At 40.6% G+C, this 26,962-nt stretch overlaps 1 protein-coding gene across 1 annotated transcript; it reads right to left on the reverse strand.

Annotated features, from left to right (window-relative positions):
- Window positions 1-1,649: 1,649 nt before the first annotated feature.
- On the reverse strand, window positions 1,650-19,747 carry LOC113461755 (protein MODIFYING WALL LIGNIN-1-like). Its single transcript, XM_039118592.1, has 3 exons — window positions 19,567-19,747; window positions 8,555-8,757; window positions 1,650-2,474 (listed from the first exon to the last, which is right to left on the reverse strand). The coding sequence occupies exons 1-3, from the start codon at window positions 19,660-19,662 to the stop codon at window positions 2,156-2,158; spliced, it is 618 nt and encodes a 205-aa protein (XP_038974520.1). The 5' UTR covers window positions 19,663-19,747; the 3' UTR covers window positions 1,650-2,155.
- Window positions 19,748-26,962: the final 7,215 nt, after the last annotated feature.

The raw sequence follows: 26,962 nt of genomic DNA on the forward strand, positions 1-26,962 counted from the left end.
CTGGATGTAGGAATATATAGTGATGGACTTTGCTTCTAGGCTACTAAGGACTTCTGGAGGAAATGCTTGTGTACCGACTAATAAAGTTGCACATTTCTTACCTATCAAAATCAATTTCTCTCTAGAAATGATAACTAAATTATATATTGATGAAATTGTAAAGCTCCATGAGGCTTTGGTATCCATTGCATCTGATAGGAATAAAACATTTATCTCTCAGTTTTGGAAGAGTTTTCATCAAGCCATGAAGACTAAATTAAAATTCAGCGTAGCCTTTCATCCTCAAAAAAAAGGATAGTTAAAAAAAATAATTTAAACCTTGGAAGATATGTTTAAGGGCATTTGTATTGAATTTGAAGGGATCCTAGGATGAACACTTACTTTTAATGGAGTTTTCTTATAATAATAGCTATCAGGCTAGCATCCAATTGACTCTCTTTGAAACTCTATATTGGAGAAGATGTAGGACCTCTATACATTTGAATGTTGTTGGCAAAAGAAAGTTTTTGGGGTCAGAGATTGTTCAACAAATAGTAGATAAGATTCAACTCACCAAAAAATAGCTCCTTTCAGCTTCAAGCAAACAGAAGAGTTATACTTATAATAAGAGTAGAGAATTAAAATTCCAAGTAAAAGATCATGTATTTCTCAAGATATCCCCTACTAAGAACGTAATGAGATTTGGGGTACAGGATAAACTGAGCCCTAGAGATGTGGATCCCTTCAAAATTTTGGAAAGGATACGAGAGGTAGCCTACCACCTTGCTCTACTACTCTCTCTTGATGGGATTCACAATATTTTTCATGTCTCCGTGCTAAGAAACTATGTACTTGACCCTAGCCACGTAGTGGAGTTTGATTGGACATGATTAAGCTGAATGAAATAGATTGTTGAACATTTTTTTATCCGTAATTGATTTAGAGCTTATGTTATGTTGCTCGCTATTCTTGCTCTGATTTGAGTCTAGCCAGAATGGATCGTTAGCCACACGTATTCAAGAGCCACTTTTCTTTCAGACCTAGCTAGTTGAGACTGATCGCAGGCATATTTCGTATTCAGAAATTAGTCTCTTTCAAACCTTGTCACAAGATTAATCATGACTGTAGCCGCAATTTTTACAATCCACGAACTTATTTATTTTGACTATTAATCGATTTTTATGATACACAAATACATAATTTCACAAGAAGATATAATTATATAAATATATAAGTAATTTATGGAAAGTATAAATATTTATTTGTGTACCATCAAGTTGTGTTGGGTTAAATCGAGCGGGTTCGAGCTGGATTAAAGTCACATCTGGGTTGCGTTGAATGTCAATTGTAATCCTAATCCAATTGAAATATATAATACCTCACTCCAACCCTACTCAATGAATGGGTTGAGGCCATGAGGTGAGGTTGAGCCTAACCCAGGCTGCCCCCTAGACCATTTGATACACCAGCATTGGGTCCACCATAACTTGCAATTCCAAATTAGTGGTGCAACCAAACACACCTTAGATACTCTCATAAACGGAGAAACCGTTCAAGAGTTGCAAGTAGATTCACTGCAGTTAGAAATACAGGTATTCTGGGGAAGCAGGGAGCCGGTAGCTAACCCTGGAGACAACACTGCTGCCACTACAACACTACTACAACATCCATGAATATTAATCCTGGATACAGATATTTGATGAGAAAATACTAATCTCTCTACACAATCCAAAATTTCTTCTCCATGTCTTAATAAAATCAATTCATGGCAGTCAAAATGCTGTCCACCACTAACTAGCTTATAGTATTATCCATACATTACAATTCGAGTGCTGCTAATGCTAAAGCTGTAAAGCAGTCCAGCATTGGTACACTAGTTCAATCCCAACAAACAACAAAGCATCTTTTCTCCTCGCCTAGCTAAATATTTGCAACTAGGAAAAGCAGCACCTTCTTCCATGATGAACATGACTACCTTATGGCATAGCAAAAATCCAACTCTGCAGACATATCCAGGCCTCATGCAACAAGAGTACAATACAGTGCTCGAAGAAGGCAATTCGTGATCTAGAAGTCATGTGTTTCAGGTGTTTGTCTTTATACAATTCACATGGCAAACTGAAAGAGCAGAATGAACCAGGAAAGGATTGGCAAGATTTTCGGAAACAGCCCATATTCAGGGAAATTGCTGCCTGTTATATGTATCCTCATGCACAAAAACTGGTTGCGTGCTCTGCGGAGGGATCTGAGGTTGCCCCATTGCAATGCCCTGGTTTTGCTGGGGATCCCAAGACTGCACATTCTTTGATGATGATAAGGCAACATAGTAAACGATCCCCAGAGCAACACTTGCGAGGGACATTACAGCCCCTCCAGAGAAAACTCCAGGCTTGACAACATAGCAATAGTTACCAAAGTACATGCTTTCCTCACCATGCTGGTCATTGAGTGCAGCACCGGTTAATAACAGAAGGAATGCTATTATAAAGGTCACCCTGCATGATGACAAAATGCTCAGCTCAATCGATAAAGTGCATTAATAGGTTGCTTTTTAGGTGGTCGCATTACCGGGAACTTAAGAGGTTCAGGCTGAACCAAGATTAAAGACAACTGTTATGACTAGTTATGACATTACCAGTTCTTTGAAGCCAACAAGCATCAAAACAAATTCCAGATCAAGAGACATGTAGTAACAGAAAATAGTCTAGAAGAAAAATCTAGAGACATCAATACCATATGTAATGAAAGACAACAGAAGGCCAGCATTCCCAGAGCTTTGAAAATTCTCTCTTCATTTTTCTGATGATAAGCAAAAAATTGCTCTGGTGCATTATCAAAGTTCCAAGCTTATCAAGTCTACATGCACCACAGATAATAATCAAATTTCAAGTTAATGAAAACATGATAAGTTGGATCCATCAGACAATTGTAATGCTACTGAAACTAATCTATCAGCACCAGACAGAAACTACTGTTAGAGGATAGAGACAATCAGGCCTGTAAGTCTTTTACGCAATCACCTTTCTTTAATTATAATGAACTGGTATGGGAACTTTTGATGAAGTTTTTGCCATTTCTATGGCAGAGTAACTTAGCATTTTGTAATATGAAGAAAACTACAGATTTTCCTACTTCATCTTGGCTGTTATTCTGAGATTTCTCTTTGCTTAACCCATAATCAAGGTGCACACAATTATTTCATAATTATAGGAATGATTCACACCATTCTTTCCTTCTTAGACAAAGAAAACTCCTAAAAGATCTTAACCTATCTTTGCTTTGAGAAATCAGCAATTTCCCTCTAAAGATCAAATCAGTTCTTCATGCTTACCCCAATACCTTTCTCACCATGCCCCTAATTGAGGTCTCCTAAATGAACCAGCCAGTCTTGAATTGGTTTGGATAAATGAACAGCTTGGTAGTTCTTAAACTGTCCAAACATACATTCTTTTGAATTATTTCACTGACCAGCATTTATATACATAAGGATGCTAGATTGGGCGGTCTGCTTAGCTAGTTGAAAACTCTGAGAAGATATTATGTTTAAAAAATTCCTTCTTTATATATCTAAAAAATTTCCATTGTGCTAGCCAACTAAAAATGCACCAAAGTGGCGGACATGGACCACTACCAATGGGGAGGGTGTGTGTACTTTCAACTTGTATGGCTACAAAGAATCTATTGTGTATAAGTTTATCTAATAATGAGCAGGAATTCAACAAATCAAGCGAGTCGATATGATGGAAAGAATGGATAGATATCAACATTGGGTACTTGTTAAACATTTTCTTGTTGTCATCTCACTTATCATGAAAGAGCAAGACAGTTACTTGCAGGACTTCTCTATTCCATGCTAGAGTTGCATTTAGAGGATGGATGTGTTAGAGCAATAAACTGATTTGGTTGAAGAATAAGATAACTGATAGCTTAAACCTGTTATACAAAGAAATAATAATCATACGCCACTGGCCAGGAGTATAGAGTCAGTGTAGTAAAATATAGTTCCAATAAAGAACATACATACCATGGGAGACCAGTCTTGTCATGGGAGAAGATCTATGATGCTATTGCTTGTGCTTTTCAAGAGTGGGTACAAAAGTAATTTTGAAGCGTATGAAGAATGTAATCCATTGAAACGTGAACCCACAACTATTCCCCAAGTTCTTAGTTTGAAACTAATTGCAAAAGAAAGTAACCAAACAACTTAAGCTATCTAGCAACGGAAATAATAACAATAAAGAACCCCATTTGAGGAAAACTCACCAAGCTTTGGTCCTTACAAAATTCTAGCCCAAGTTGCTTTGGATAAATATAGAGGTCAGATATTGTCAGCCACGTAGAGCTATTTACAAAAACAAAAAGTAAAAAAAAAAATCAAATGCACATAGTATTAACATAGAATCTCCATTTTTTATACTATTTTCAGGTTAGTTGCCTTCTTAAAAATTGAGGAGGTGGTATCACCAAACTAATGCAAGCCCTGACAATGAACGGGAAACAACTCTCAAACAAGGAGTGCTTGCATGGGTGGTTAGTCGTTTATTTTCAACCCACTATTAACCTTGAGCATTCATGAGAACGAAGACCTATGTTATCTGGACACTCGCGTCTGACTTAAAAAGCATGTAAGATACATATCCGAGTTGAATAAGTATCAGCCTATAAGATACTTAGATGCTTATGAATTTCTATAATTACCCCTTTTTGAAGGATTGGATGGGAGCTGAACTCTCACAACAATGAGTTTAACCTTCCATTTTCATGCTAGAAGTGCGTATTCTTTCTTTTTAGTGATTAGCCAAGGATGGAGGTATTGAAATTACTTTGGAAAATGTTATTTTTCTTATATTCTTAAGTTAATTGAGAAGTTTGAATGAGAAATATGTATACTGAAAGACCTTAACTAACAATATCTTCTTAATGTTTATTTGTTAAGTTTAAACAAAGAATACTAAAGGTATAAATTATATAATTTAGTTAAAAATTATAATTTATCCTACATATCCCGGTATCTCCTTTTCTCCTTCTTGTGAAATCAAACACTTGGATATGCATCCAAATCTGATTCTCATGTCTATGTCCATGCAACACTGATGAAGACCAAAGAGATTGCATACTATATGCCTGTTGTACATGCCAACTGGGCTTGATCAATTGGTTGGCTCCCCTCTTCTACCAGGTAGAAGTCCCAAGTTGAACCCTAATGGTGGCATTTCCACCTTTCTCAATAAGCATTTTACATGGTAGTGCATATACACTATTTCATATATGAGATAAGTGATGCACAAATGTAAAGGTCCAAATTGGAGAGAATCTTCGACAATATTATATAAATTTCCCCTAAAGATGCCACTCTCACAGCGTTGGATACGATTGAGGGTGCATTTCTAGGATTATCCATTGTACAATTATGCAGATGGTTATGCCCCTCCCTACACTCTCACAACTTCTGACACAGCCCACTCAATGCGACAGCATGTATATTGGTTATATGCTGATAACACAACACGTCCACCCCCTTCCCCGGCCCCCAAAAAAGGACAACACATCCCAATTCCCAAAATTAAAGAAAACGTGTGCCCCTTCATCAATTCCGATCTCCCTACCCTTCATTTCTGATTCCTCTCTCTCCCTTATTGATTTCATGGAGCCACAACCGAATAGGCTGGCAGCAAAGACGTTGGCCCCAACAATGAAGCCAACAACGATGGGGGCCACCATCCCAAGCGAGCCCTTCATAGGGTCTCGCATCGTTGCATACATCGTGTACACCAACACAAAGGAGATCACCACTTCGAAGAGTTCAAAAAGGTTGGCATCAAACAAGAGCTCCTTCATCTGCGCCATCCGTAGGTGGCTGACCCACATGGTGGTGTACAAAAACTACACATTGTTGGATCCACGAGCTCCAGGTCCTATCCAGCTTGACGACGGAGAGTAGTGTGGGCTTCTTGAGGAGCACATGCTTCCTATGCTCGGCCACAACCACTACCCAGTGCATGTTGAGGTTGGTGGGAATCAACAAATAGACCGTGTTGATGACTGGGTTGTTGAGGATGAGTCATAGGAGCCATGGGCATGAGAGGCCGTGTCGGTGATGAAGAGGTAGGCCTTCTCAAGGGAGTGATGACTGATGGCGACGATGTTGCTGTTGCGGCGAGATGACTTGGGAGACCTTGTGGGTAATAGTGGTGCAACCAAGATCCGCCGTACCGATTGTACCGATGTACCCGCTACGGTACCGGTACAGAACTGAATCGGTACTGCACCGGTGAAGACAAAAAAAAAAATACCGCGCAGACGTGCGCGCATCCGCGTTAAATGCCACAAAGTGGCATTAGCACTGCCCCACGTAGGTGAGCTATCCTGTGCGGGCGCGGGGAACCATGCGCAGGTACGGTTCCTAGCTCGCAGGCACGGTTTTCTGTGTAGGGAACCGCGCGCAGGCGCGGTTCCCAGCGTGGGAAACCGCTCGCGCACTCTTCCCCGCACGAGGGGTGCGCGGGGCGCCCACGCTTGGGCCAGTGCGAACCGGGACCCCACGCTTGGGCCAGTGCGAACCGTCCCGGTTCGCACCGGTACACAGCGGAAATTGGTCTGTTCCCGCCCCTATAGGGCCGGAACTGTTTTCAATAGCCGAGCCATACCGGTGGGCATTGGTACCAATACGGTATGCGTTGAACCAGCCGGTTCGGGCCGGTTCAGCAGACCTTGGTGCAACCCATGATGCCAAATTGCATTGAGTCCTCAACCATTGCTTTTGTTGCTCCTCTACTTCACCTAGTTTTGTTTTGAGCGAGAGAGAGAGAGAGGGAGGATGGGATGATATGTGGGGAACATAGGACAAGTTGGAAGATAGACTTTTCACATATGGAGGATGGGGGAATCGGGACAGGATTTGTTATAATTTTTTTTTTTCGCACGGCAAGCGGGGGCACATGTTTTCACTATTATGTTATTCATATGTAAGCATACATGGGAATGCATCGAAGAATGTGTGATATCACTCGTTGCGAGGGCATAGTAAAATGGCACAATCATCCACAAAACTATACGGTGGACGATCCTGAAAATACAGCCACAAAAGTGCCTAATCCCATGAGACTAGCAACTTTAGGGAATTTTTACATAATATTCCCAAAATCTTATATGTTAATGTTTTGTAAGGTTGTCAAGCACAAAGGGAGCTGGAAATCTACATCTGTTAGTTGATGAAAGCTAGAAAACTTGGATATATTGACTCATAGATAGATGAAAAAAGTATTGTATATACTAAGAAAGGGTGAGAATATTGTTATGGTTTTGCGCACATAACACCTGGTGTCATCCATGCCCACTCACTCACATGTGATCAAAATACCCACTGAACTAGCACTTCCATGCTTAGGTGCTAGAGGCAGGAGCAGATTTGGGTGCAAATACAAGAAAGTGTCTCTCTCTCTCTCTCTCTAAAAGAAAAGGGGAATAAGGAAATGCTTTAGAAAGCCCATGCATGGACAAATTTCTGAAGCAAGTATCCACCCTAAGTAAACTTTTTTGCTCATATCCATCTATATTTGACATGGAGATCTGATTTAAACATGTCATACACAGGCATACCTACATACAGCACTCGTTGACAACTAAACCTTCATAAATCAAAAAGGCAAAGGAGGGAACAGAATGGAAGTCCAGATGCTTGCTTCCACCCTCCATGAGAATATATGCATTTCTAAATTAAGTTATCCAAATTTTTGAGATTCTGTTCCCTTTCTAAATCTCACAGAATTAGCCTGTTCCATTATGAAGAATCCAATAACACCCACACTCCTGTTATGCATGTGTATGTAAAACAAAAGGCTACTCATGCATCACCAAACCCACTCTCCAACTCATTGTTGTATTATCTAACTTCCTACTAACAGCGAAGAATTGCATGTGTATTTAAGAGCCATATTAATAGCTTGATTATTTTAACAAGACCTTCTAGAAGAGTTTTCATAAGCATGATCCAAAACATCACTAGTCAGAATTACATTAAGTCATTTTTCATGTAGATCTCCCAGTTGAATTTCTTAAAAACAAACTGTAGTGCAAGAGCACAAAGAGAAGCTAGTAGGAGACATTTAATTGAAAACACTTTCAGGGCATTTAAATCACAGATGTAAAAGTGTCAAAGAAAATCCAAAAGTGCTAATGAACAATGTTAGCAAAAAGTTGTTTAGGAGATGAAAATTTTAACCCATCAAACTCCAGAATGTGGTCTGACAGCATACAAATATTGACTGATTCTAATATGAAGCCAATCAAGCCTCACAAATGAATACCATATTGAAGGAGAAATGCAGGTAAAGTATGAAATAAATATCCGAGAAGTTTGTATTTAATAAAAAGAAATGTGCAGTCATGCAATATCTTTTGAGAGAACCATCTTATAGCATCACAGGTCATAATGTCCCACCAACAAGGTTCAAACCATGGACCACCCGCAAGGGAAAGCCCTTAGGTGGGGGGTAACCAACCAGCTGAGCTAACAGCTGTTAGCAAGAGTTATGCAATATCAAAGTCAATATAAACTTCTAGTTCAGAAGATTACCAAGAAATAATGAAGGATATCAATGCTACAGTCCAGTTGGTGTCCGATGGATTTAGATGCTTCTTGCAACATATGCACCCAGTTACAGTGTTGATGATTGCCTGAGCCATCATAAGCGCTACTGCTGCTGTTAGGCCTAGAGCTAATGCTGGACTCCTTGGATATACACAATCCCCTGGCATTGTTGTTTGAACATCTGAGATCTGCAAGTTAAGGATCAATTAAACAAAAAATACCCAAACTTGACAAAAAGATACCAATTTTATGACAACCAATTTAGCAGGGCCTTCCGATAACAACTTTTATATACAAGTAGGATACACCATCATTTAAGTCAATCAATAAGTAGAACAAGAAAAGTTTCTGCAAGAATCTATTTACTCAAGAAAAAATTTACATATCAAATGAATAGAAGACAATAAACACTCCAAGATAGTGATACTTTCTCTAGTCCCTTTGGCTCCAGAACTTGAGACATCTCACCTTAGCCTTAACCTTAACCAACAAGCCTCCTCCATCTACTTAGGGTAGGCTTTGTGAATCATGGTATTACTCTTCAAGGTCTAAGATGATCTGCCACCAGCTCTCAGCTTGATACAAGCACTCTAAATTAGTGCTGAACTCCTTGTCAAGGAAACTTTTGGGAAGAAGGGGGCCTACCATGAAAGCTAGAAGGCCAATTGGCAAGCAAAGAAACCTACCTTATTGGTTACACATTGTAGACTCATGCAACTAGGAACTAACCCTCCTTGTTTCTAGACTTGAAAAGACTATACATAGAGGACTGAGGAGACAAGTTGAGATAGGGAATTGCCTTATGCCTTTATCTCTAATCATAAATCATGACCTAAAATGAACAGTTAGAACACAAAAATACATAGCATCCGCAATCGGCAAATCAAAGTTCGGCTAACATATTTGTTGTGCTTTTATATGGTTATGTACGAATACATTATTTAACCAGAAACTCCAAGAACAGAAAAAAAAAAATGCAGAAGACATCCAGTGAACTGTCTTTGGTTTTGATACACATTATTCTCAAGCTCATCAACATGCTGCAGAATCCAACAAAAAAAAACACTAGAAATTGGAAAACATAGCATGAAGGTCTAGAAATTATCCAGAACAACAGTCAGACAGTGGACTTGTGTGCTGCTCCAACAATCGATACTAAAACCTAGACTACAATTCTATTCAATTTTTGATGGTAAATGATTATGTTCAATGCTAGATCCCTTTTCTCGAAAAGTAAAAATAGATATAGTAATAAATTCTTTAACCTAGCAGGAAAAACGAAAGCATTGAGGTTACTAAATCTATAGCTTGCAACTAGGAATTTAAAGCTTTTGTAGTACATGACAAAAGTAAGATAAATTCTTTTACTATATGCATCCCAAAACTGAAGAGAGATTCTTTCCTCTTGATCACGCATCCATCATACTGTCTCACTATTGGCCCATTTCAAATCAAGTCGGGATGTAGACAATACCACTATCACATGTACACCTTTCTAACTAGCAAACAAAGAGATGCACTGAAATATCCATGCCTTCATCAAGGCGGGACACCTTCGATCCCTGGGGTGACTTCCTTGGCTGCTTTGATACTCAGACTACCACCACCCATCACCCTTGGTCAATCATTCTTTAGTCTATGGCATCAAGCACTTGGGGTCTTCTATTTGTTAGCTTGGTTGGACTCAAAAGCCAATGCGATGTGGCTTTGCTACTCACAACCCTCATTTAATGGCCATGTCTCCTCATGCCAGGATTACATGCTTCATCATTTCATGCAATCGCATTGATAAGATATTCAAATCCTGTTGCTTAAAACTCCCTTAAGCACATTTATTACCATCATGCAAGGCCCTTGTTCCTTGTCGTCTTTTGGCTAGTACTTTGATTATTTTTTAGGGCAAACACAACTTTATTATTTACTTGAGCTCACAATACCTTCTCCATGATGAGAATTTTGATTTGCAAAATGGCCCAAACTTATTACAAAAAATTCCTCTGCCCTATTGGCATATCATATGGTAGAAGAGAATTGGTGCTTCATACCACACAAACCTGCCATGAATTACAAAATCCCATGGATTCCACCAATCCCCTCCTACTATGGGGCATGCCAACAATTAACAACTCCTCGGCAAAGTGTAAGGCCTTGTATTCATTTGATATTTGTGCTATTTCAAAATGCTTCCGTCTTTGTTTTGTTGAAACACCATAGGTACTTCTAATGCCCACCCTAGTGCGAGCTAATTTGCACCCCATTTGTATATTTTTTTCATCAACCAGCAATAGGCACTTCTTTAGCCCAACATTAACCTTTGCTTGCTCTAAACATCCATTTTCATGCCATACACCTTAATATTCAGCAAAGAAGTTTCTTTTTTGTTTTTGGTAGAACTGGATTTATTATATCAATCTAGTGAATATACATCCATATTGTTGACCTGAAAGGATTGATTTTAATGATACAAAACATTTGAATAAAAAAGTTTACTAATCACTTGCTTGGAGTTCACAAAAATGCTCACAAGAAGCCAAAAAGATATTAGTCCAAAACTCTTAATGTGGAAGAATAAAACTCAAGTTTATAAAGTTTTGTACTAGAGAAGTTGACACCAAAACACTACCAGCCGATCCTTGAATGTCCATAAGCTAAACAGAAGACTTCACTTTTGGACAGTTTCAGGAATCAACCTTAAGAGCCGATTCCTATTGAACAAGAGTCGACCCCAAAACTTGATTAGTCAACCCCAGCATAGCCACAAACAGAAGGCAGAAAGCAACCAAAATCAGCTTGTTAGCAAGTCGACCCTGAAGGACAATAAGTCGACCCCAATCATGGATGGGTTGATCCCAAAGTAAAGAAGAGTTGACCCCTACAATGGCCACAGGCGAAAGATAGAGCGTAGCAAAAACAACAGCTTTCTCAAGTCGACCTCCGGAGAAGAGGAGTCGACCCCTGAAGTAGTCGAGTCGACCCATCTACGCTTGGCAATAGTAACGGCTAGTTTTTTTGCGAGATCAGAATGGTCGTTTCGCCTCACAACGACTCGTTTAGCCTGTTTAACAGCTAGAAACTCATCCAATTACTTTTTGAAGCTATAAATGCAAGGGGACACCTAAGGAAGATAAGAGAGAAGACAACAACAAGAAGAACAAGAGAAAGAATTAAAAGAGCATTCATTGACTGAGAAGCATTGAATCTAACTTCACCAACCACTTCGAAAGCATTCATTGAACACTCCCAATTGAAGTGGACATCAAGAAGCTTCTCCAATCATTTCAATGAGCTTTTAATTGATTTATTTCTACTCAATAAGGAGCTTAGATTATATTTATTGATTATTATTGTTATATTATCTTCATTGTATTTGTTGGACAAGTTTCAGTTGAGTTATAATTTGGAAAGGTTGATCCACACCTAGAAACGGAGTGCAAGGCTTGCTCATGTCGGAAATAAGTGACTAGCTTGGAGAGCTAGGGTTGATTGGTCGGTGGTATCCGACATTGTAATTGTTATTGAACGATTAATGGATTCAAATTCTCAAATAGGAAGCTTGGAGAGTGGACGTAGGTGCTGAGGTTGGCACTGAACCACTATAAATCTTTCGTGCTTGCAGTGCGTGGATTTTATGCCTTGTTCTTTTTTATTTATTGGCTTACTTATTGTTCATATCACTCATTGCACATCACTTACACATTAATAAGATATCATTCCGTTGCACCTGTAGTTTAGAATTTTGAAAAGCCTAATTTACCCCCCTCTTGGGCTGTATAGCTGGGCAACACATATGAATCAAAAAATAAAATATGCAAAAAATCTAAAGAAATATCCGATGCTACAACCCAGAGATTGGTTCCCATATGATTAGCTACTTATGTTGCTACCAAATGAGTCACACTATTAGACTCTCTACAAACATAGGTCACCTCATAAGATTGGAGAGAAGCAGCCATTCTTCAGCAATCCTGTAGCAATGGATGGGAACTAGTCTTAGTAGTTGATTGATTTGAAATCCACCTAACTATCGTCAATGAGTCACCTTCAAATATAATGTGGGTCGCCTTCAAATGCATCACCACAAATTTCAATCCTTCCCAAACAGCATGCGACTCAGCTATTAGAGCTATCATCTCAAAAAGTCGGACTCCCTCTACAGGCACTAGCGCATCGCTAGTGTTTCTAACAACAAAACTAACCCCACCATAATCACCTTTACTCAGAACACTGCCATCAAAATTAACTTTGAGGTTCAAGATCTTATAACCATATCTAGCATAGTTTCCTATCTTGGCAAGATGACTAAGTCCCTTACTCAGATATTGAGAAAGATATTTTAATACACCTCCTGTAAAGATGTCCAAAAATGTTCAAAAAAATCTTCAGGATGAGGCAAACAGCATAATCATTACAGAAATAAAGCCAAATCCCTGGCAAATGAACTACATATAAAAGAAAAAAACTGTTGAATTAAATCAAATATTTTAAAAAATTTGAAAACCAAATTGGTCAACGGCCAAGTGGCAAGCATCCCGCACAAGCAAGGAAGCAAACATGGAAAAATTTTCAAAGGAAGTAGGACATGACAAGTGTCATGAGCGCAAGAACAAGCATGGAAAGGCCCCTCGAAGAAGAAAGAAAACATGGACGGCCAATATGCAATAAGCCGAAGAATCAAAGGAGCACAAGAAGACACGTCATCAATCTGCGGGAGGAAAATCTTCTTCTTTTGACGTGACTGAGCCTATATAAAGGGCTCTAGGGATCATTTCAAACCACAATCAAAATTTTCTCTTCTCCCTATTCCAAGAGTCTAAATAAAAAAAGGCTCCAGGGATCATTGGGGAGGAAAGAAATAAAGAAAATTTTTGTTCTCCTCAAAAATTTTTTTAAGTTTCTTTTGAGGTATCTGTAAGCGTGAACGTGCTCTTCTTTCTTCCCTAGAGGCGTACTGACGGGGAAGACGTGGCTCTGTATTGGGTCGTCGTATCTCTAGGAGATCTATGCCAGCAGACCCGTGCATGGAGAGCATAAACTTTCCTGGGACAACGCATCTGCATGCTTCGATCCACAGGCCATCTTCTCTCTCTTTCTTCATTTTATTATTATATTGTCAAGTTAATTATTTGCTAATTTATTCTTCTTATTTACTATTTTTGAATATTAGAAATATTTAATTTATCAATTATATTTGTGCATCTAGGCTAACAATCCAGAAAAGTTTATGTACTATTAGCACTAGATTTTAAATTGCTACATTTATTATATATTTTGCTGCACAATTGTAAATTGTTATATTTTAGCTGCTACACATTCATGCTAGCTTTACTTTAGTACTTAATTTTTCAAGCAAAATATTAGATTGCCTAACCTGCAAAAGGTTTATTAACACCTCCATTTGAACTCCTCACGGAGTAATTTCCATATCCATTCAAACGGAAATTCGGAAATTGGTTAATTCATAGGAGCTAGCTTAATATTGCACTTAGAATAAAATTGAACAATATCTAGTAAAATTATCTATTGAATAACGGTGTCTAAGAAAAGCTTGTCAAAAAGGCATACGTGCTTAAGAAAGGCTGGTACTTAAGTGAGCCAAATGCTTCACTACCGATCTAGAGCTGATCTGGCTGTTATTCTTTGGATTTTTCAACTAGACATCTAAAGTTCAAATTAGATATCAGTGCAATAATTTGCCATAAATCTTCTCATTTCCACAGGTGTCAAAACTGTGTTAAGCTACAAATTAATGGCTTCCCACACATCTGAAAATCTTAGTGCCAAACCTGAAAAGTTTGATGGTCAAAACTTTAGAAGGTGGCAGAATCAAATGCGGTTCTGGCTCACCACCCTAGGCTTGATCTCCGCCATTGGTGGGTCTAACCCATCTGCTTCACGACCTCCTACTCGCAACAACTAGAGCTGATCAAAACCCGGATCGGGCCGGGCTCGGGCCGGGCTCTACAGCAGAAATTAGGCCCGATAGCTATGCCGAGGCCCGAACCGGCCCGACTGTCGGGCTTAAATTTTTATCCAGGCCCGATCCGATTTTATAAATCTGGTTCTAGGCCTGTCTAGCCCGGTCCGACCCGATAGGCCCGACCCGACAGGCCCGATTTTTTCTTTGTTTGGAATCTGGAAATGGGCCAGAATGGCCCGACCAGGCCCGGCCCAATTTTTTTGATCGAGCCGCTTTTCTTGCCCAGGCCCGACCCATGGACCTTTTTTTAATGCCCAAGCCCGAAAAATTTCGGGCCGGGCTGGGCGGGCCAGAAGGCCCGTGATCAGCTCTAGCAACAACCCAAACCCTGCTCCTTCCTCTTCTCAAACTGATGCTGCCTCCTCCACTAAGACTCCAGAAGAAACCAACTACCACTGTCTTCATAGAATCCTAGGAGCCCTTTCTGATAGGCTTTATGATATTTATTATATAGCTAAGAGTGCCAAGGATCTCTGGGATACCCTAGAAAATAAATATGGACTTGATGATGCCGGGGTAAAGAGATTTAAAGCTTCTGACTTTAGCAAGTTTAAATTTGTTGATTCCAAACCTATGAATGATCAAATCTATGAATATGAAACCTTGATTCTTCAGCTCCAGGCAAATGGAACCCACTTAGATGAGTCTTTCCAAGTTGCCTGTATTATAGACAAATTTTCCTCTACCTAGTCAGACTTTGAGCCGCACCCAAGGTGATCTGTCTGTAACGCAAGTCCTAAATTCTATTAGGATTGAAGAACAGCATCGCCTTAGAGAAAAATCCCACTCCTCCAATCCTTTGCCCAAAGTCAACAATGTTGAATCCAAGCCCAAATCCAAAAATCAGAATTGTTCTTTCCGTCCCAACCACAACAAGTCCTTCAAGAAGAAATCATTCAACCATAGGAACTCCTTTCAGCCCAACAACAGAAGATCCAACTTCTCTCAGAACCAGAAGAAAGAGAAAGAAGGAAAATCTGTTCGTTGCTGTTCTGTCTGTGGTCGGACCAACCATATGGCCAACCAATGCTTCTACAAGATCACTACTCCCCAACCTAGAAGTAAGGGTCCTGCTACTTCTGGTGCCCAGGCCAACATGGTGACCTGTGGGGCTGACTCCTCTGAGACAGCTATCAGGTTTGTTTCCTTCATACCTGAAGTTAACATGACACAATTAGCACTTGACTGGTGGAATGATACTAAAGCTAGTATACATGTTTGTTCTGATCGCTCCTGGTTTTCATCTTATCAGATCTCATGTAGAGGAACTGTGATCATGGGTAATAATGCTGTGGCATGCGTGCTTGGAGTGAGACGAGTGGATCTGACACTTACCTCTAGAAAGATCCTCACTCTGCAAGGCGTGCACCACGTTCCAGACATCCGTAGAAATCTAGTTAGTGGATCCTTGCTTGTCCAGCAAGGATACCGAATTGTTTTTGAATCAAATAAAGTTATAGTAACCCATGGTGTCTCTTTCATCAAAAAAGGTTTTCTTTGTGATGGGTTGTTTAAGCTCAATGTAATTATTCCATCTATGAATGAAAATTCTATTGTTCTTTATATTGACTCTCCTGTTGTCTGGCATGATAGGCTGGGACATGTAAATTATAGTTCAATTAAAAGATTAATGCACTTGAATTTAATCCCAAAATCAGAATTTAAGAATAATGACAAATGTGAGATATGTGTATAGGCCAAATTACCTAAAAGACCTTTTCACTCTGTAAGTAGAGATTCTGATCTCCTTGAACTCATACATAGTGATGTATGTAACTCAGGAAGAACCTCACGGGGTGGAAACAAATATTTTGTAACTTTCATAGATGACCTTTCTAGATACTGTCACCTCTATCTTGTCAAAGCTAAAAATGAGGTCTTAAATAAATTCAAACTCTATAAACCAGAGGCTGAAAACCAACTAGATAAAAAGATTAAAATCTTAAGGTCTGATAAAGGAGGTGAATATACCTCATTTGAGCTGACCCAGTTCTGTGAAGAACATGGGATAATTCATGAAGTGACAGCTCCTTATTCACCCCAATCTAATGGAGTAGCTGAGAGAAAGAATAGAACCTTAATGGATATGGTTAACTCTATGTTAATTAGTTCAGGTGCACCAAAAAATCTTTGGGGGAAAGTACTAGTAATTGCATCTTATATCTTGAATAGAATTCCATTCAAATATAATGATAAAACTCCATATAAAATCTGAAAACATAGAAAATCTAACTTAAAAAGTTTCACTACTCTGATTGTCATCCTGTATCTACTTCCTATAATCCATCTCTTCATCTAAAGAAAAACTTAGGTGATCCAGTCAATCAAAGCTTGTATGCCCAGATCATTGGTTCTTTAGGGTTTTTTGCAAATTATACCAGACCTGATATTGCATACTCTGTAAACCGACTGAGTAGATATATTCACAATCCTAATAATGATCATTGGACTACTTTAGAAAGAATTCTCAGGTACCTTAAGGGTTCCATATCTCTGGAATTACACTATTGTGGTTATCCTGCTGTTCTGGAAGGCTATAATAATGCCAACTGGATCAGTGATACAGTTGACACTAAATCCACCACTGGTTTTGTCTATCTTTTAGGAGGTGCAGCTGTATCATGCAAGTCTACCAAACAAACTGTAGTGGCTAGGAGCACCATGGAATCTGAAATGATTGCCCTAGATACCACTAGCATTGAGGCCGAGTGGCTTAGAAATCTACTGATAGATTTACCTCTTGTGACTTCACCATTGTCTTCTATATCTATTCATTGTGACTGTAGATCTACTATAGATAAATGCAATCAAGAAAATGCAAATGTGAAAATGAATAGGCACTTGAAAGTGCGCCATAAATCATTGAGATACAAATTAAAGAATAACTTGATTGCACTAAATTTTGTAAGATCCAAAAGGAATCTAGCTGACCAGCTTACCAAAGGATTGTCTAGAACAGTGGTTTTAGAGTTGTCGAGGGGGATGGGGCTAAGCCCATAAGTAAAGTCACCACGGTGGTAACCCAACTTGAAAAGGTTTAATGGGTAGAAACAAGTTAAATAGGTGACTAATGAGGAGCACTATTTGTTTTTTCCATCCCTAGGGCAACAGTGCTCATAAAAAGTAAGGGTTGGGTTGAGTTTTTACTCTTAATGAATCCGAGACCCACGAGGCAGGGTACCTACTTGCTCGTACCCTTTTTAAGATTCACCTATATGCGTGTAGTCATGAGGCCGCGACTGTGGAAAGTGGGTTGTTCCCTAATAACACACATGAAGAGATACCTGCGCATGGCCGTAAAGCGCAAACCCACTTCAAGCATGTTCACGCTATATTATGTGTGCTGTTGATGAAATTTGAGCCATGGACCAAGGTTCAAGGTATAGTCCACCTTGGCTCCACAGAGATAATCAATTGTCACTAAGTGAAGGTTCAAACCGAAAGGTATCTACACCTATTACATAATATAAGATACTCAGCATTTTATTTTAATTTTTTTAATTTTATTTTGATTTTAATTTTTTTAAATATTTAATTTATGTGGGGGATTGTTGAATTAAATCAAATATTTTAAAAATTTGAAAACCAAATTGGTTAACGGCCAAGTGGCAAGCATCCGCGCACAAGCAAGGGAGCAAACATGAAAAAATTCCCAAAGAAAGTAGGCCATGACAAGTGTCATGTATCCAGCGCAAGAGCAAGCATAGAAAGGCCCCTCGAAAAAGGAAGAAAACATGGATGGCCAAGATGCAATAAGCCGAAGAATCAAAAGAGCACAAGAAGACACATCATCAATCCGCGGAAGGGGAATCTTCTTCTTTTGACGTGCCTAAACCTATATAAAGGGCTCTAGGGATCATTTCAAACCACAATCAAAATTTTCTCTTCTTCCTATTCCAAGAGTCTAGATAAAAAGGGCTCCAGGGATCATTGGGGAAGAAAGAAATAAAAAAAATTTTTGTTCTCCTCATAATTTTTCTAAGTTTCTTTTGAGGTATCTGCAAACATGAACGTGCTCTTCTTTCTTTCCTGGAGGCGCACTGACGGGGAAGACATGGTTCTATATTGGATCGTCGTATCTCTAGGAGATCTGTGCCAGCAGACCCGTGCGTGGGGGGCATAAATTTTTCTAGGACAACGCATCTACATGCTTCGATCTACAGACCATCTTCTCTCTCTTTCTTCATTTTATTATTAGATTGTCAAGTTAATTATTTGCTAATTTATTCTTCTTATTTACTGTTTTTGAATATTACAAATATTTAATTTATCAATTATATTTGTGCATCTAGGCTAACAAAAACTGGACCTTTAACATAGAAAGTACCAGCAAGACAAAAAAAAAGAAGACTTTGATATGGCAAAAGAAGCACTTCAGAATCAAGTCTAATGACATAAGCATTAGAAACCCTTTATTGAAGACTAAATCCAGCAAAACCGAATTAATGCTCTCAACAGAGTACTTAGTTTGTCAAAAATCTAACAAAACTGAGCTTATTGAATGACCCAAATAACATGACCATCGAAGATTTTTTTATGGCGACTAGAGCCCATGTCCAGAGCCAAATTTTTTTACCAAACTTCCAATGGAAAAACTTGACCTCTAACATTAAACTAGTAATCAAACACAAGCGGAAGAACTTGATAGAGCAAAAGTAGCAAAGAACAAGTGCAACAGGTGTCCGTGACCATCAAAATCCCCATGTCGAAGCCTGGACCCCAACCGGAAAAAATCGATGCTTAAAAAATAAAAAACAGATTCCTCTGAAAAATTAACAATCTAAACTTGATCAACAACTCAAACAACATCCCAATCAGCGATATCCCATCATAGATCCAAATCAATATCCAAAAAAAAATTAACAACTTCCCAAGGAGTTTAGGAACAAAACCACCTTCCAAGAAAGACCCGTGTAGAAGTTCGAGTCCAACAAACTATTCAAGGAGGAAACTCATTATTACTGGAGAAACATCAAACACCGCACTCTTTTTTGTCGAAAAAGGAAGAGCTTTGGCTCACCTTGACCCTTGTCGCCTCCGCGGCGAAGCCCAGCGCGGCGGAGAGAAGCCCCAGAAAGCCCGCCGCCACGCAAACCACCACCGCTTTCCTCTCCATCGCCCTTTCCCTCTCTCCTTTAGCACCAGCCAACACTAGCTTTGCGGTGGTGGGAGAACTACTTGGGGAATGGCTCGGAGGTTGTAAAATAGAGCCTTTCCTGGTTTTTATCTCACTACTCTGTATTTTAAATTTATGAAAAACAACTCTCTGAAAAAAGTTGATCAACAATTAATTATCTTATGGAGTATAAAAAGTTTGCATATAACCTTTTATAATATTATATTAAAAAATTTAGTCTTAATAATTATGTATTTGACTTAGCAAAGATAAAAAATAATTTTAGTTCACACACATCTGCTGTTTTTTTTACATGTTGAAAACCACAATATCTTATAAAATATAAATAGTTTGCGTATGACTTCTTCCAACATCTTTTTTTTTTTTAAAAAAAAAAAATGATGATGATTACGTGCATATATCCATGAGAAAATTGATCTTCTGAGTAGGAAATATAAAAATAATTTTGATTCCTAAACATCTGCCTTTCTTTGAGACATTTGTGGTAGTAATAGACCTAATTGGTTAAACAAACCTTGGGGTTCACATGTGGCAGGTCTCGATTGGCTCAAAAGGTTGAACCTGGGAGTCCAAATCACGACAATAGCCGTAAGTTGTCAAAGAATTAAGTGTACGAAGATAAATTTATGATTTGCTTGTGAATATTAAGAATTATTCGGTACGTATTCCAAGTAGCAACGTTATTGGACTAAAACCATACTTTCTAAGTTTCTTGCAGCCCCGAAAGTGGACATGAAAGAAAAAGACGGGTCGGTCACTGGTCCTAGAGAAACAACTCAAAGCGCCCACGTTTGTTCCCGAAAATTACAGAATTAACCATTCGACGATCACGGACCGTGACTGTACTACCCTCCCGATCGCTGAACTGTCCCTGTCTTTTGTGTCACCGTTTTTAGGAAGCACCGGCAGCATTGTTACCCTATCAACTATTTGATCATGGGGCTGTCGGTGGATCTGGACAATGGACGTCTCTCCATGCAAAAAGAAAAAGAAAAGGTTAGCGCCGAAAGGTGTCATGCATGGTGCGACAGGCCGCTACTTATTTCCATCTTATACTTATCTCAAAGCAAAATGAGTTAAATTAGACAGAATAGATTTGATGAATTGGATCATATAAAACTATAGATTAAAAGAAGGTTCTCTTGCAGTCTGTTAGGGCGTCTGAGTATTTATCCCTAAGTTCCTTCTTTTTGGATGATTGTTTAGGTGATGGAGTTTACCTAGCACAAACGAATTAGGGCACATGGGTTGGCCAAAAATGACTAGCCACACTACGGCCCGGATATTAGGTGTAAGCGTCTCGCACGCGGATGACGTTCTGCCTATCACATCGATAGGATTTCAGTGATCACTGGTGCCCCCTGCTAGGATGTTGCCAACCGTGGAGAGCTCAAGAGATGCAAACTCAGTCTCACGGTGTTGGGCGAGCCAAGTGGTAGCTCCTGACCAGTCACACGCTGGCGCTGTGGCAAATTCGGATTGGTCGGTCCTTCTAGTGAATTGTTGTCGGCATGTAGAGTCTTTTCGGAAGGACCGCCTTGATGGAGATTGCCGAGGAAGATACATGGTGCCTTTTCGTTGGAGAAATAGAGATTTTTTATATCCCACATTTATAAGCACCATGACCATGTTATCCTTCTCGAAGCGGTGTAATCATGAGCAAGACGTCAGTAGGTTAAATAGTCACCTGAAGTTTGGCGACGATTCGAATGGATTGTTCTGAGATGAATGCCTGAGGGACACGTGGCCTTGGTTTGGCGAAGTGTCGCATCAAAAAGGGTTGCTTAAATCCTCGATAAATAGGGAAGGCGGCAGCCTTGGTCCATTCATCTCATTCCCTCATTCTCCAAAGCCTAGAAAGAGAGGAAGTGTGAAGGTGTAGGGTGTTACTTCCGTGCTTCCATTGCAAGGTTTTCCTTCCTTGTCCCCCCCCCCCCCCCCGTCCATCTTCTTTCTCATTGTCTTCTTATGTCTTTTTTCCTGTAGATTGTCCATGGATCCATCCGCTGGAGGTCTGTCTTCCGACGACGAAGTGGTAGGTCAGAGTTCTCTTGACTAGGTACTACGACTCAAGGGGAATTCTCCTCGAGATATTCTCCAATCCAGATACTAAGATGAGCTTTTTGGGGAAGTCCAACCTCGATCGAATTTGGATGGCATTTTCCATCCCTCAGGACTGTCTTTGAACGCCCCGGCCCTTTGGACCGGGTGATTTCACCCGAGGAGAACTGAATAGCCCTATACGAGGAGTTCCTGAAGGCAGGGTTAAGGCTCCCGATCCCGTCGATTATCACCGACCTACTAGCCCAATACCAGCTTGTTCCTGCACAGCTCATCCCCAATGCATGGAGGATGATTGTGGGTTTTTTTTTGTTTTGTCCAGCTTCAAGAGATCATCCCTACACCAGGGATGTTCCGAGCTTTCTTTCAAGTGAAGGCCCATCTTCAGAATAAGGGATAATGGTGGCTTTCTTGTAGAAAGGAAGGGTTACAATGTCCTTCTTCTGGGCCCTTCATCCATTCACAAGTGGAAGGGTCAGTATTTCTTTATCTTTGGTGACTTCCTAGGATTTTCCAACCCTATGGAGGACACCCGGGAAGCAGGCTTTGAGCCTCTTCCCATTTTTGTCAGATGAGAAAAAGGAGTCTGTTGATCTACTTTGTCTGGTGAAGGCTCCATCTTTGGTCGAGCTACTTCGGAAGTCACCCTTGGTTGATGCCGGCTTGAGCCCTGCCTCTTTTGTCGGTATATTTCCTCATCTCATTTTGCTCTGGCCTTGCTTTGCTGACTAACTTAATTCTCTTCTAGGCTTACATTCATGAAGTTTGAGGTAGAATAGCTCTTTCACTCCTCGAGGAAGAGGAAGTTTGGCGATGGCAGTTCTTCCTTGGGCAAGAGGAGGAGGGGCACACCCGCAGGCCCTTCCGCCACCAAGGCCGAGCTCCCAACAATGTCGAGTCCCCCTATCAAGAGGAGCCAATTGAGGAGGATCACCGAAAGTGGAGGTGCTCAATGCCCTTTCCATCTCCATACAATCTCCTACTCTAGCAGCCGCTCCAATTTTTGTGATGGCCATTGTGACCATTCTTGTTTCGCCGGCTGCACCCTATGCATCCGGTCCTTCTTCATCCCCAACTGAGGGACCCCACTTTCCACTGGTTCCTTCAACATTGTGCTGCAGGCTGAGGTGTCCAAGCTAGTCTTCAACCTTTTCCCGGAGGTATGCATACATCAACGCCTTTTCTCTGACTGGCTCCACGGAGCATAGAGTCAGGGATCTTTATACCGAACTAGTCTGTGAGGGCCTCCGACTTGGTGCTACGCTAGGGCGATTCCTACGTTACGTGGGAGATGGTCCAGGGGTTCATGCTCCCTGAAGTTGAGGAGAAGTTGCGATAGAGACTGCTAGAGAGCATGCTCACCTCGTCCTGGCACACCGCCATCAAGGTAATCCAATTAGTTCTTCTTTCTTCTCTCTCTTCTCTCTCCTTTTTTTTTTTTGAATGATTGACCTTCCTTTTGTTTCCACAGAGGGTGTACGCCGCTTGCATACTAATTGAGATCATCCGCTCCTATCAACGGAGGCTGGACGTCTCCAATTGCCGCCTTCGAGAGACCAAGCATATCAAGGCCCGTGCTAAGGAGGAGCGGGCGGAGGCAGAGAGAAGAAGGGCGGAAGCTAAGATGCAGGCTCGTTTTCTTAGCTCTCAGGTTGAGAACTCCTAGATTGAGTTGGGGCAAATGGAAGTTTGGTTTTAGGAGACGCAATGATCCATCGGCGAGGAAGGGACCTACACGAGGTGAGAGGCCGATGCGGAGATTGCCCGCCTGAAGGATGTGGTTGTTGTAGCCGAGCTCTAAGCCTTCCAAGTTGAGGAGAGTTTACTTGGACGAAGGGCAAAGCCACCCAGTCTGAGGAGAGGGCCGACCTCGTAGCCAAAGAGGTCATCCGAGCAAAGGAGGAGGTCCTCCATGCTAAGGAGAAGGCCCAACGGGCTATTACGAACTACAAGGCTTCTGAAGAGTTTTGCAATGAGATGCTGGAACCCGCCCAAGACTCCTTCAAGAAGGGCTTCACCATCTGTTGAGGAAGGGTCTATAAGGTGGCTTCTAAGCTCAACCTCAGCTCGGTAACCTTCTTAAGTGAGTATTCAAATAAGGAGGCCTTCTTCGGTCATTGGGTAGAGAGGCTGAGGAAGGGGGAGATGAAGAGAGAGAAGAAGAGGAAGCGTAGAGAAAGGATGAGTCATGATTTCTTGTCGGCTCAGATGTGAGCCGTTAACTTGTATCTTTTTTCTACTGTTTTTGTAATATCCTCTTCTTTTGTCAAAAAGTATATTTGTCTTCTACTTATTTGTCTATTTGGCCAAACTGATAAGCTTTTCATTTGAGGGGCTGCTTGGTCTAGGGAAGGGCTATTTGGTAACTTCGCTATTTTCCTAAAAAGGGTTGCCGAGGCGGGCGCCACGGCAACATAATGGCACCTGACTGGATCTATTCGTTCTCTCAAAAAGCTGTGTGTTTTGTCATATGGATCCATGCCCGAACTCTGAAGCGTATTTCTTAAATGGGGCTCGTGCTTCGATAGAGTGACGACCCAGAATGTTGTTGAGGTGGTACTGGTCTCCTAGGAAATCCTAGAATTAAAGGTGGCCCGGCTATGAATCAGGCATGTGTCCTGATGACCCAAAGATTGATTCATAGATTGATTTTGATGATCACAAAACCTTGAAGTATAGATACTAATGTTTATGTTGCAAGGAGAAAGATATTTATTTCGCAAGGAACATAGCAAGTTGGAAGAACACAAGAAGGCCTCCAAAGCTCTCAAGTTGGAAGAAAGCTACAATTTATTGGCCCAAAGTTTAAAGTTCAAAGGATTCAAATTGGAGGAGTAAAATCAAAAGAAAAATTCAAAAGAACAGTCTTCGAGTCGACTCCAGTGGAATTCGAGTCGACTCCGGAGAAGTATGAGTCGACTCCTAGGAATCACAGGCAGAAAAGTCAGAGAGCAGTTTTCGGGTCTGAGATTCGAGTCGACTCCAGTGGAACGCGAGTCGACTCCGATGGTTGGTAGGTCGACTCCAAAGAAAGCAAAAGTCGACTCTCAGCGGAACACAAGGAAAAAGTCAGAGAGCATTTTTGGGACTCTGAGATTCGAGTCGACTCCCGCATTGCACGAGTCGACTCCGAGACTCCGCGACCATCGACAGACAGAAAACCATGTTACTGCCTCTGAGATTCGAGTCGACTCCCAGACAGCTCGAGTCGACTCCAAGACAGCTTCACATCAAAAAGGCAGAAGGCTGTGTTTCGCAAGCTGAGAGCCGAGTCGACTCCAAGAAAGTTCGAGTCGACTCCAAGACTGGACGAGCCAAAAGACAGAGGATCGGAAGTTCGGGCTCTGAGATTCGAGTCGACTCCCAGGACAGTCGAGTCGACTCGAGAGGACAAAATTCAAAATTGGATCCACGGACTTCAGTGGAAGAGCCGACTCCGAAGATGCCAAGTCAGCTCCAGATGTTGGCGAGTCGACTCCGGGTTAAGTCGAGTCGACTCCCAGTCAAGGCATGCACTTTAATTCAAATTTGGAACAGTAGCCGAGTCGTCTCCAGTAGAGCACGAGCCGACTCCTGCAACAGGCGAGTCGACTCCTGATCGCGCGAGTCGACTCCGATCCCAACGGTAACATTGTCAGGAAATGCAGACTGTGTCCAACGGCTCTTTTTCTTGTCTCTAACAGCTATATTCTTGTTTCCACGCCATCTAAAGCTATAAAAACAAGAAGAAAGCTAGGGGAGAACTCATGGAAGTGGGAGAAAACATTTAGGGAAGAGATTCCAAGGGAAATTTCCCATAAGCACAATAAGGGCCATTCAAAGTGAAATAGAGAGAAGAAGAGCTTCCAAGTGTATCCCAAAGCTTCCTCTCCATCCGTGTGCTGCCGCGGTGATCCTCTACTTCGTGCCAAATCAGAAGAGGGTCAAGTAAAGAAGAAGTCGAGCTCCTCCATCTTCAAAACTCGTTTGAGGGCTTCTCTTTACTCTATTTGTTTATATTGTTATATTTGCTTGTTTAAGAAGCTTTGATTTGTTTTTATTCTTTGTTTTAATATCTTGTAACTTGATTCAATCAAGGGATTGAATCAAGGGGTTAAAGGTTTGTTGGTGAGCCAAAAGGAAAACCAACGGTGTAAGGTTTGTTGGTGACCCAAAGGGAAAACCAACGGGGTTTAGGTTTGTTGGTGAGCCGAGGGTAAAACCAACGTGTAAGGGTTTGATTGTGAGCCCGGGAAAACAATCGGAGTGGTTCTAGTCGGTGAGCCTGGGAAAACCGACCGAGTTCGTTGTGCGCTCGTAAAACAACAAGTTGGGTTGTGAGCTTGTAAAACAACCGGCTGTAATCTGTAGGATTATAGTAAAATTCCCAAGAGGTCTTAGGGAGTGGATGTAGGCGCTGGGATGCACCGAACCACTATATTTTTGTTGTGTTTGTGATGCTCTTTGTTGACTGACCTCCTCACTCACTTACTTAGATATTAAGCTTGCTTAACTCTTCTTCGTGCATCCTTTAGTTGCAAGCATAATCAATTTACTCAATCATTAAATTGAATAGCATACTAGGGCAAAATTAGACTAATCTTTTATTGAACCCACTGCTTAATAGTTGATTAGATTAGAATCATACTCTTGCTAAGGTTAAGCTTCACTAAGCATCCATACAACTTAGCATAATTAATCTAAAAGATTAGAAGTAGTTTAAAAGTTTTTAAAAGACCCAATTCACCCCCCCTCTTGGGTTGTCACCTTGGGCAACAAGTGGTATCAGAGCAGGTGCTCAAGATTAATTATTGATCTCACGATCAAGAGCCAAAGATCATGACAACTCAAATAGATAGTTTTCTAGGAGAGGGACAGTTAATTGATAGGCCTCCACTGTTTAATGGCATAGACTACACATATTGGAAAGCACGCATGCGCATTTTTATTCAATCACAAAACTATTATTTATAGAAAATCATAATAAATGACCTTCATACACTCTCTAAAACTATTAATGAAAAGGACTTAGCACAATTGAATGCTAATGCTATGAACATATTATATTGTGCTATTCATGAAACGAAGTTTAATGAAATTTCTGCATGCTTATCTGCTAAGGAGATCTGGGATACATTAGAAAATATTTATGATAAATCTCAGATTAGCTCACATGTGCTTCAATTACATACTAATAATGAGACTGCAGAAAAAGGTGTTGAATCCTCCACAGTAGCCG

The sequence above is a fragment of the Phoenix dactylifera genome, unplaced genomic scaffold (genome assembly GCF_009389715.1).
Source record: "Phoenix dactylifera cultivar Barhee BC4 unplaced genomic scaffold, palm_55x_up_171113_PBpolish2nd_filt_p 000382F, whole genome shotgun sequence".
NCBI lineage: Eukaryota > Viridiplantae > Streptophyta > Magnoliopsida > Arecales > Arecaceae > Phoenix > Phoenix dactylifera.

Excerpts from the sequence above, each read along its gene's own strand:
- LOC113461755 (XM_039118592.1), bottom strand. The coding sequence starts at position 19,662 with ATGGAGAGGAAAGCGGTGGTGGTTTGCGTGGCGGCGGGCTTTCTGGGG. Across the intron at positions 8,758-19,566 it reads CGGAGGCGACAAGGGTCAAG|ATCTCAGATGTTCAAACAAC; the intron begins GTGAGCCAAAGC and ends CTTAACTTGCAG. Across the intron at positions 2,475-8,554 it reads ATATCCTTCATTATTTCTTG|GGTGACCTTTATAATAGCAT; the intron begins GTAATCTTCTGA and ends GTCATCATGCAG.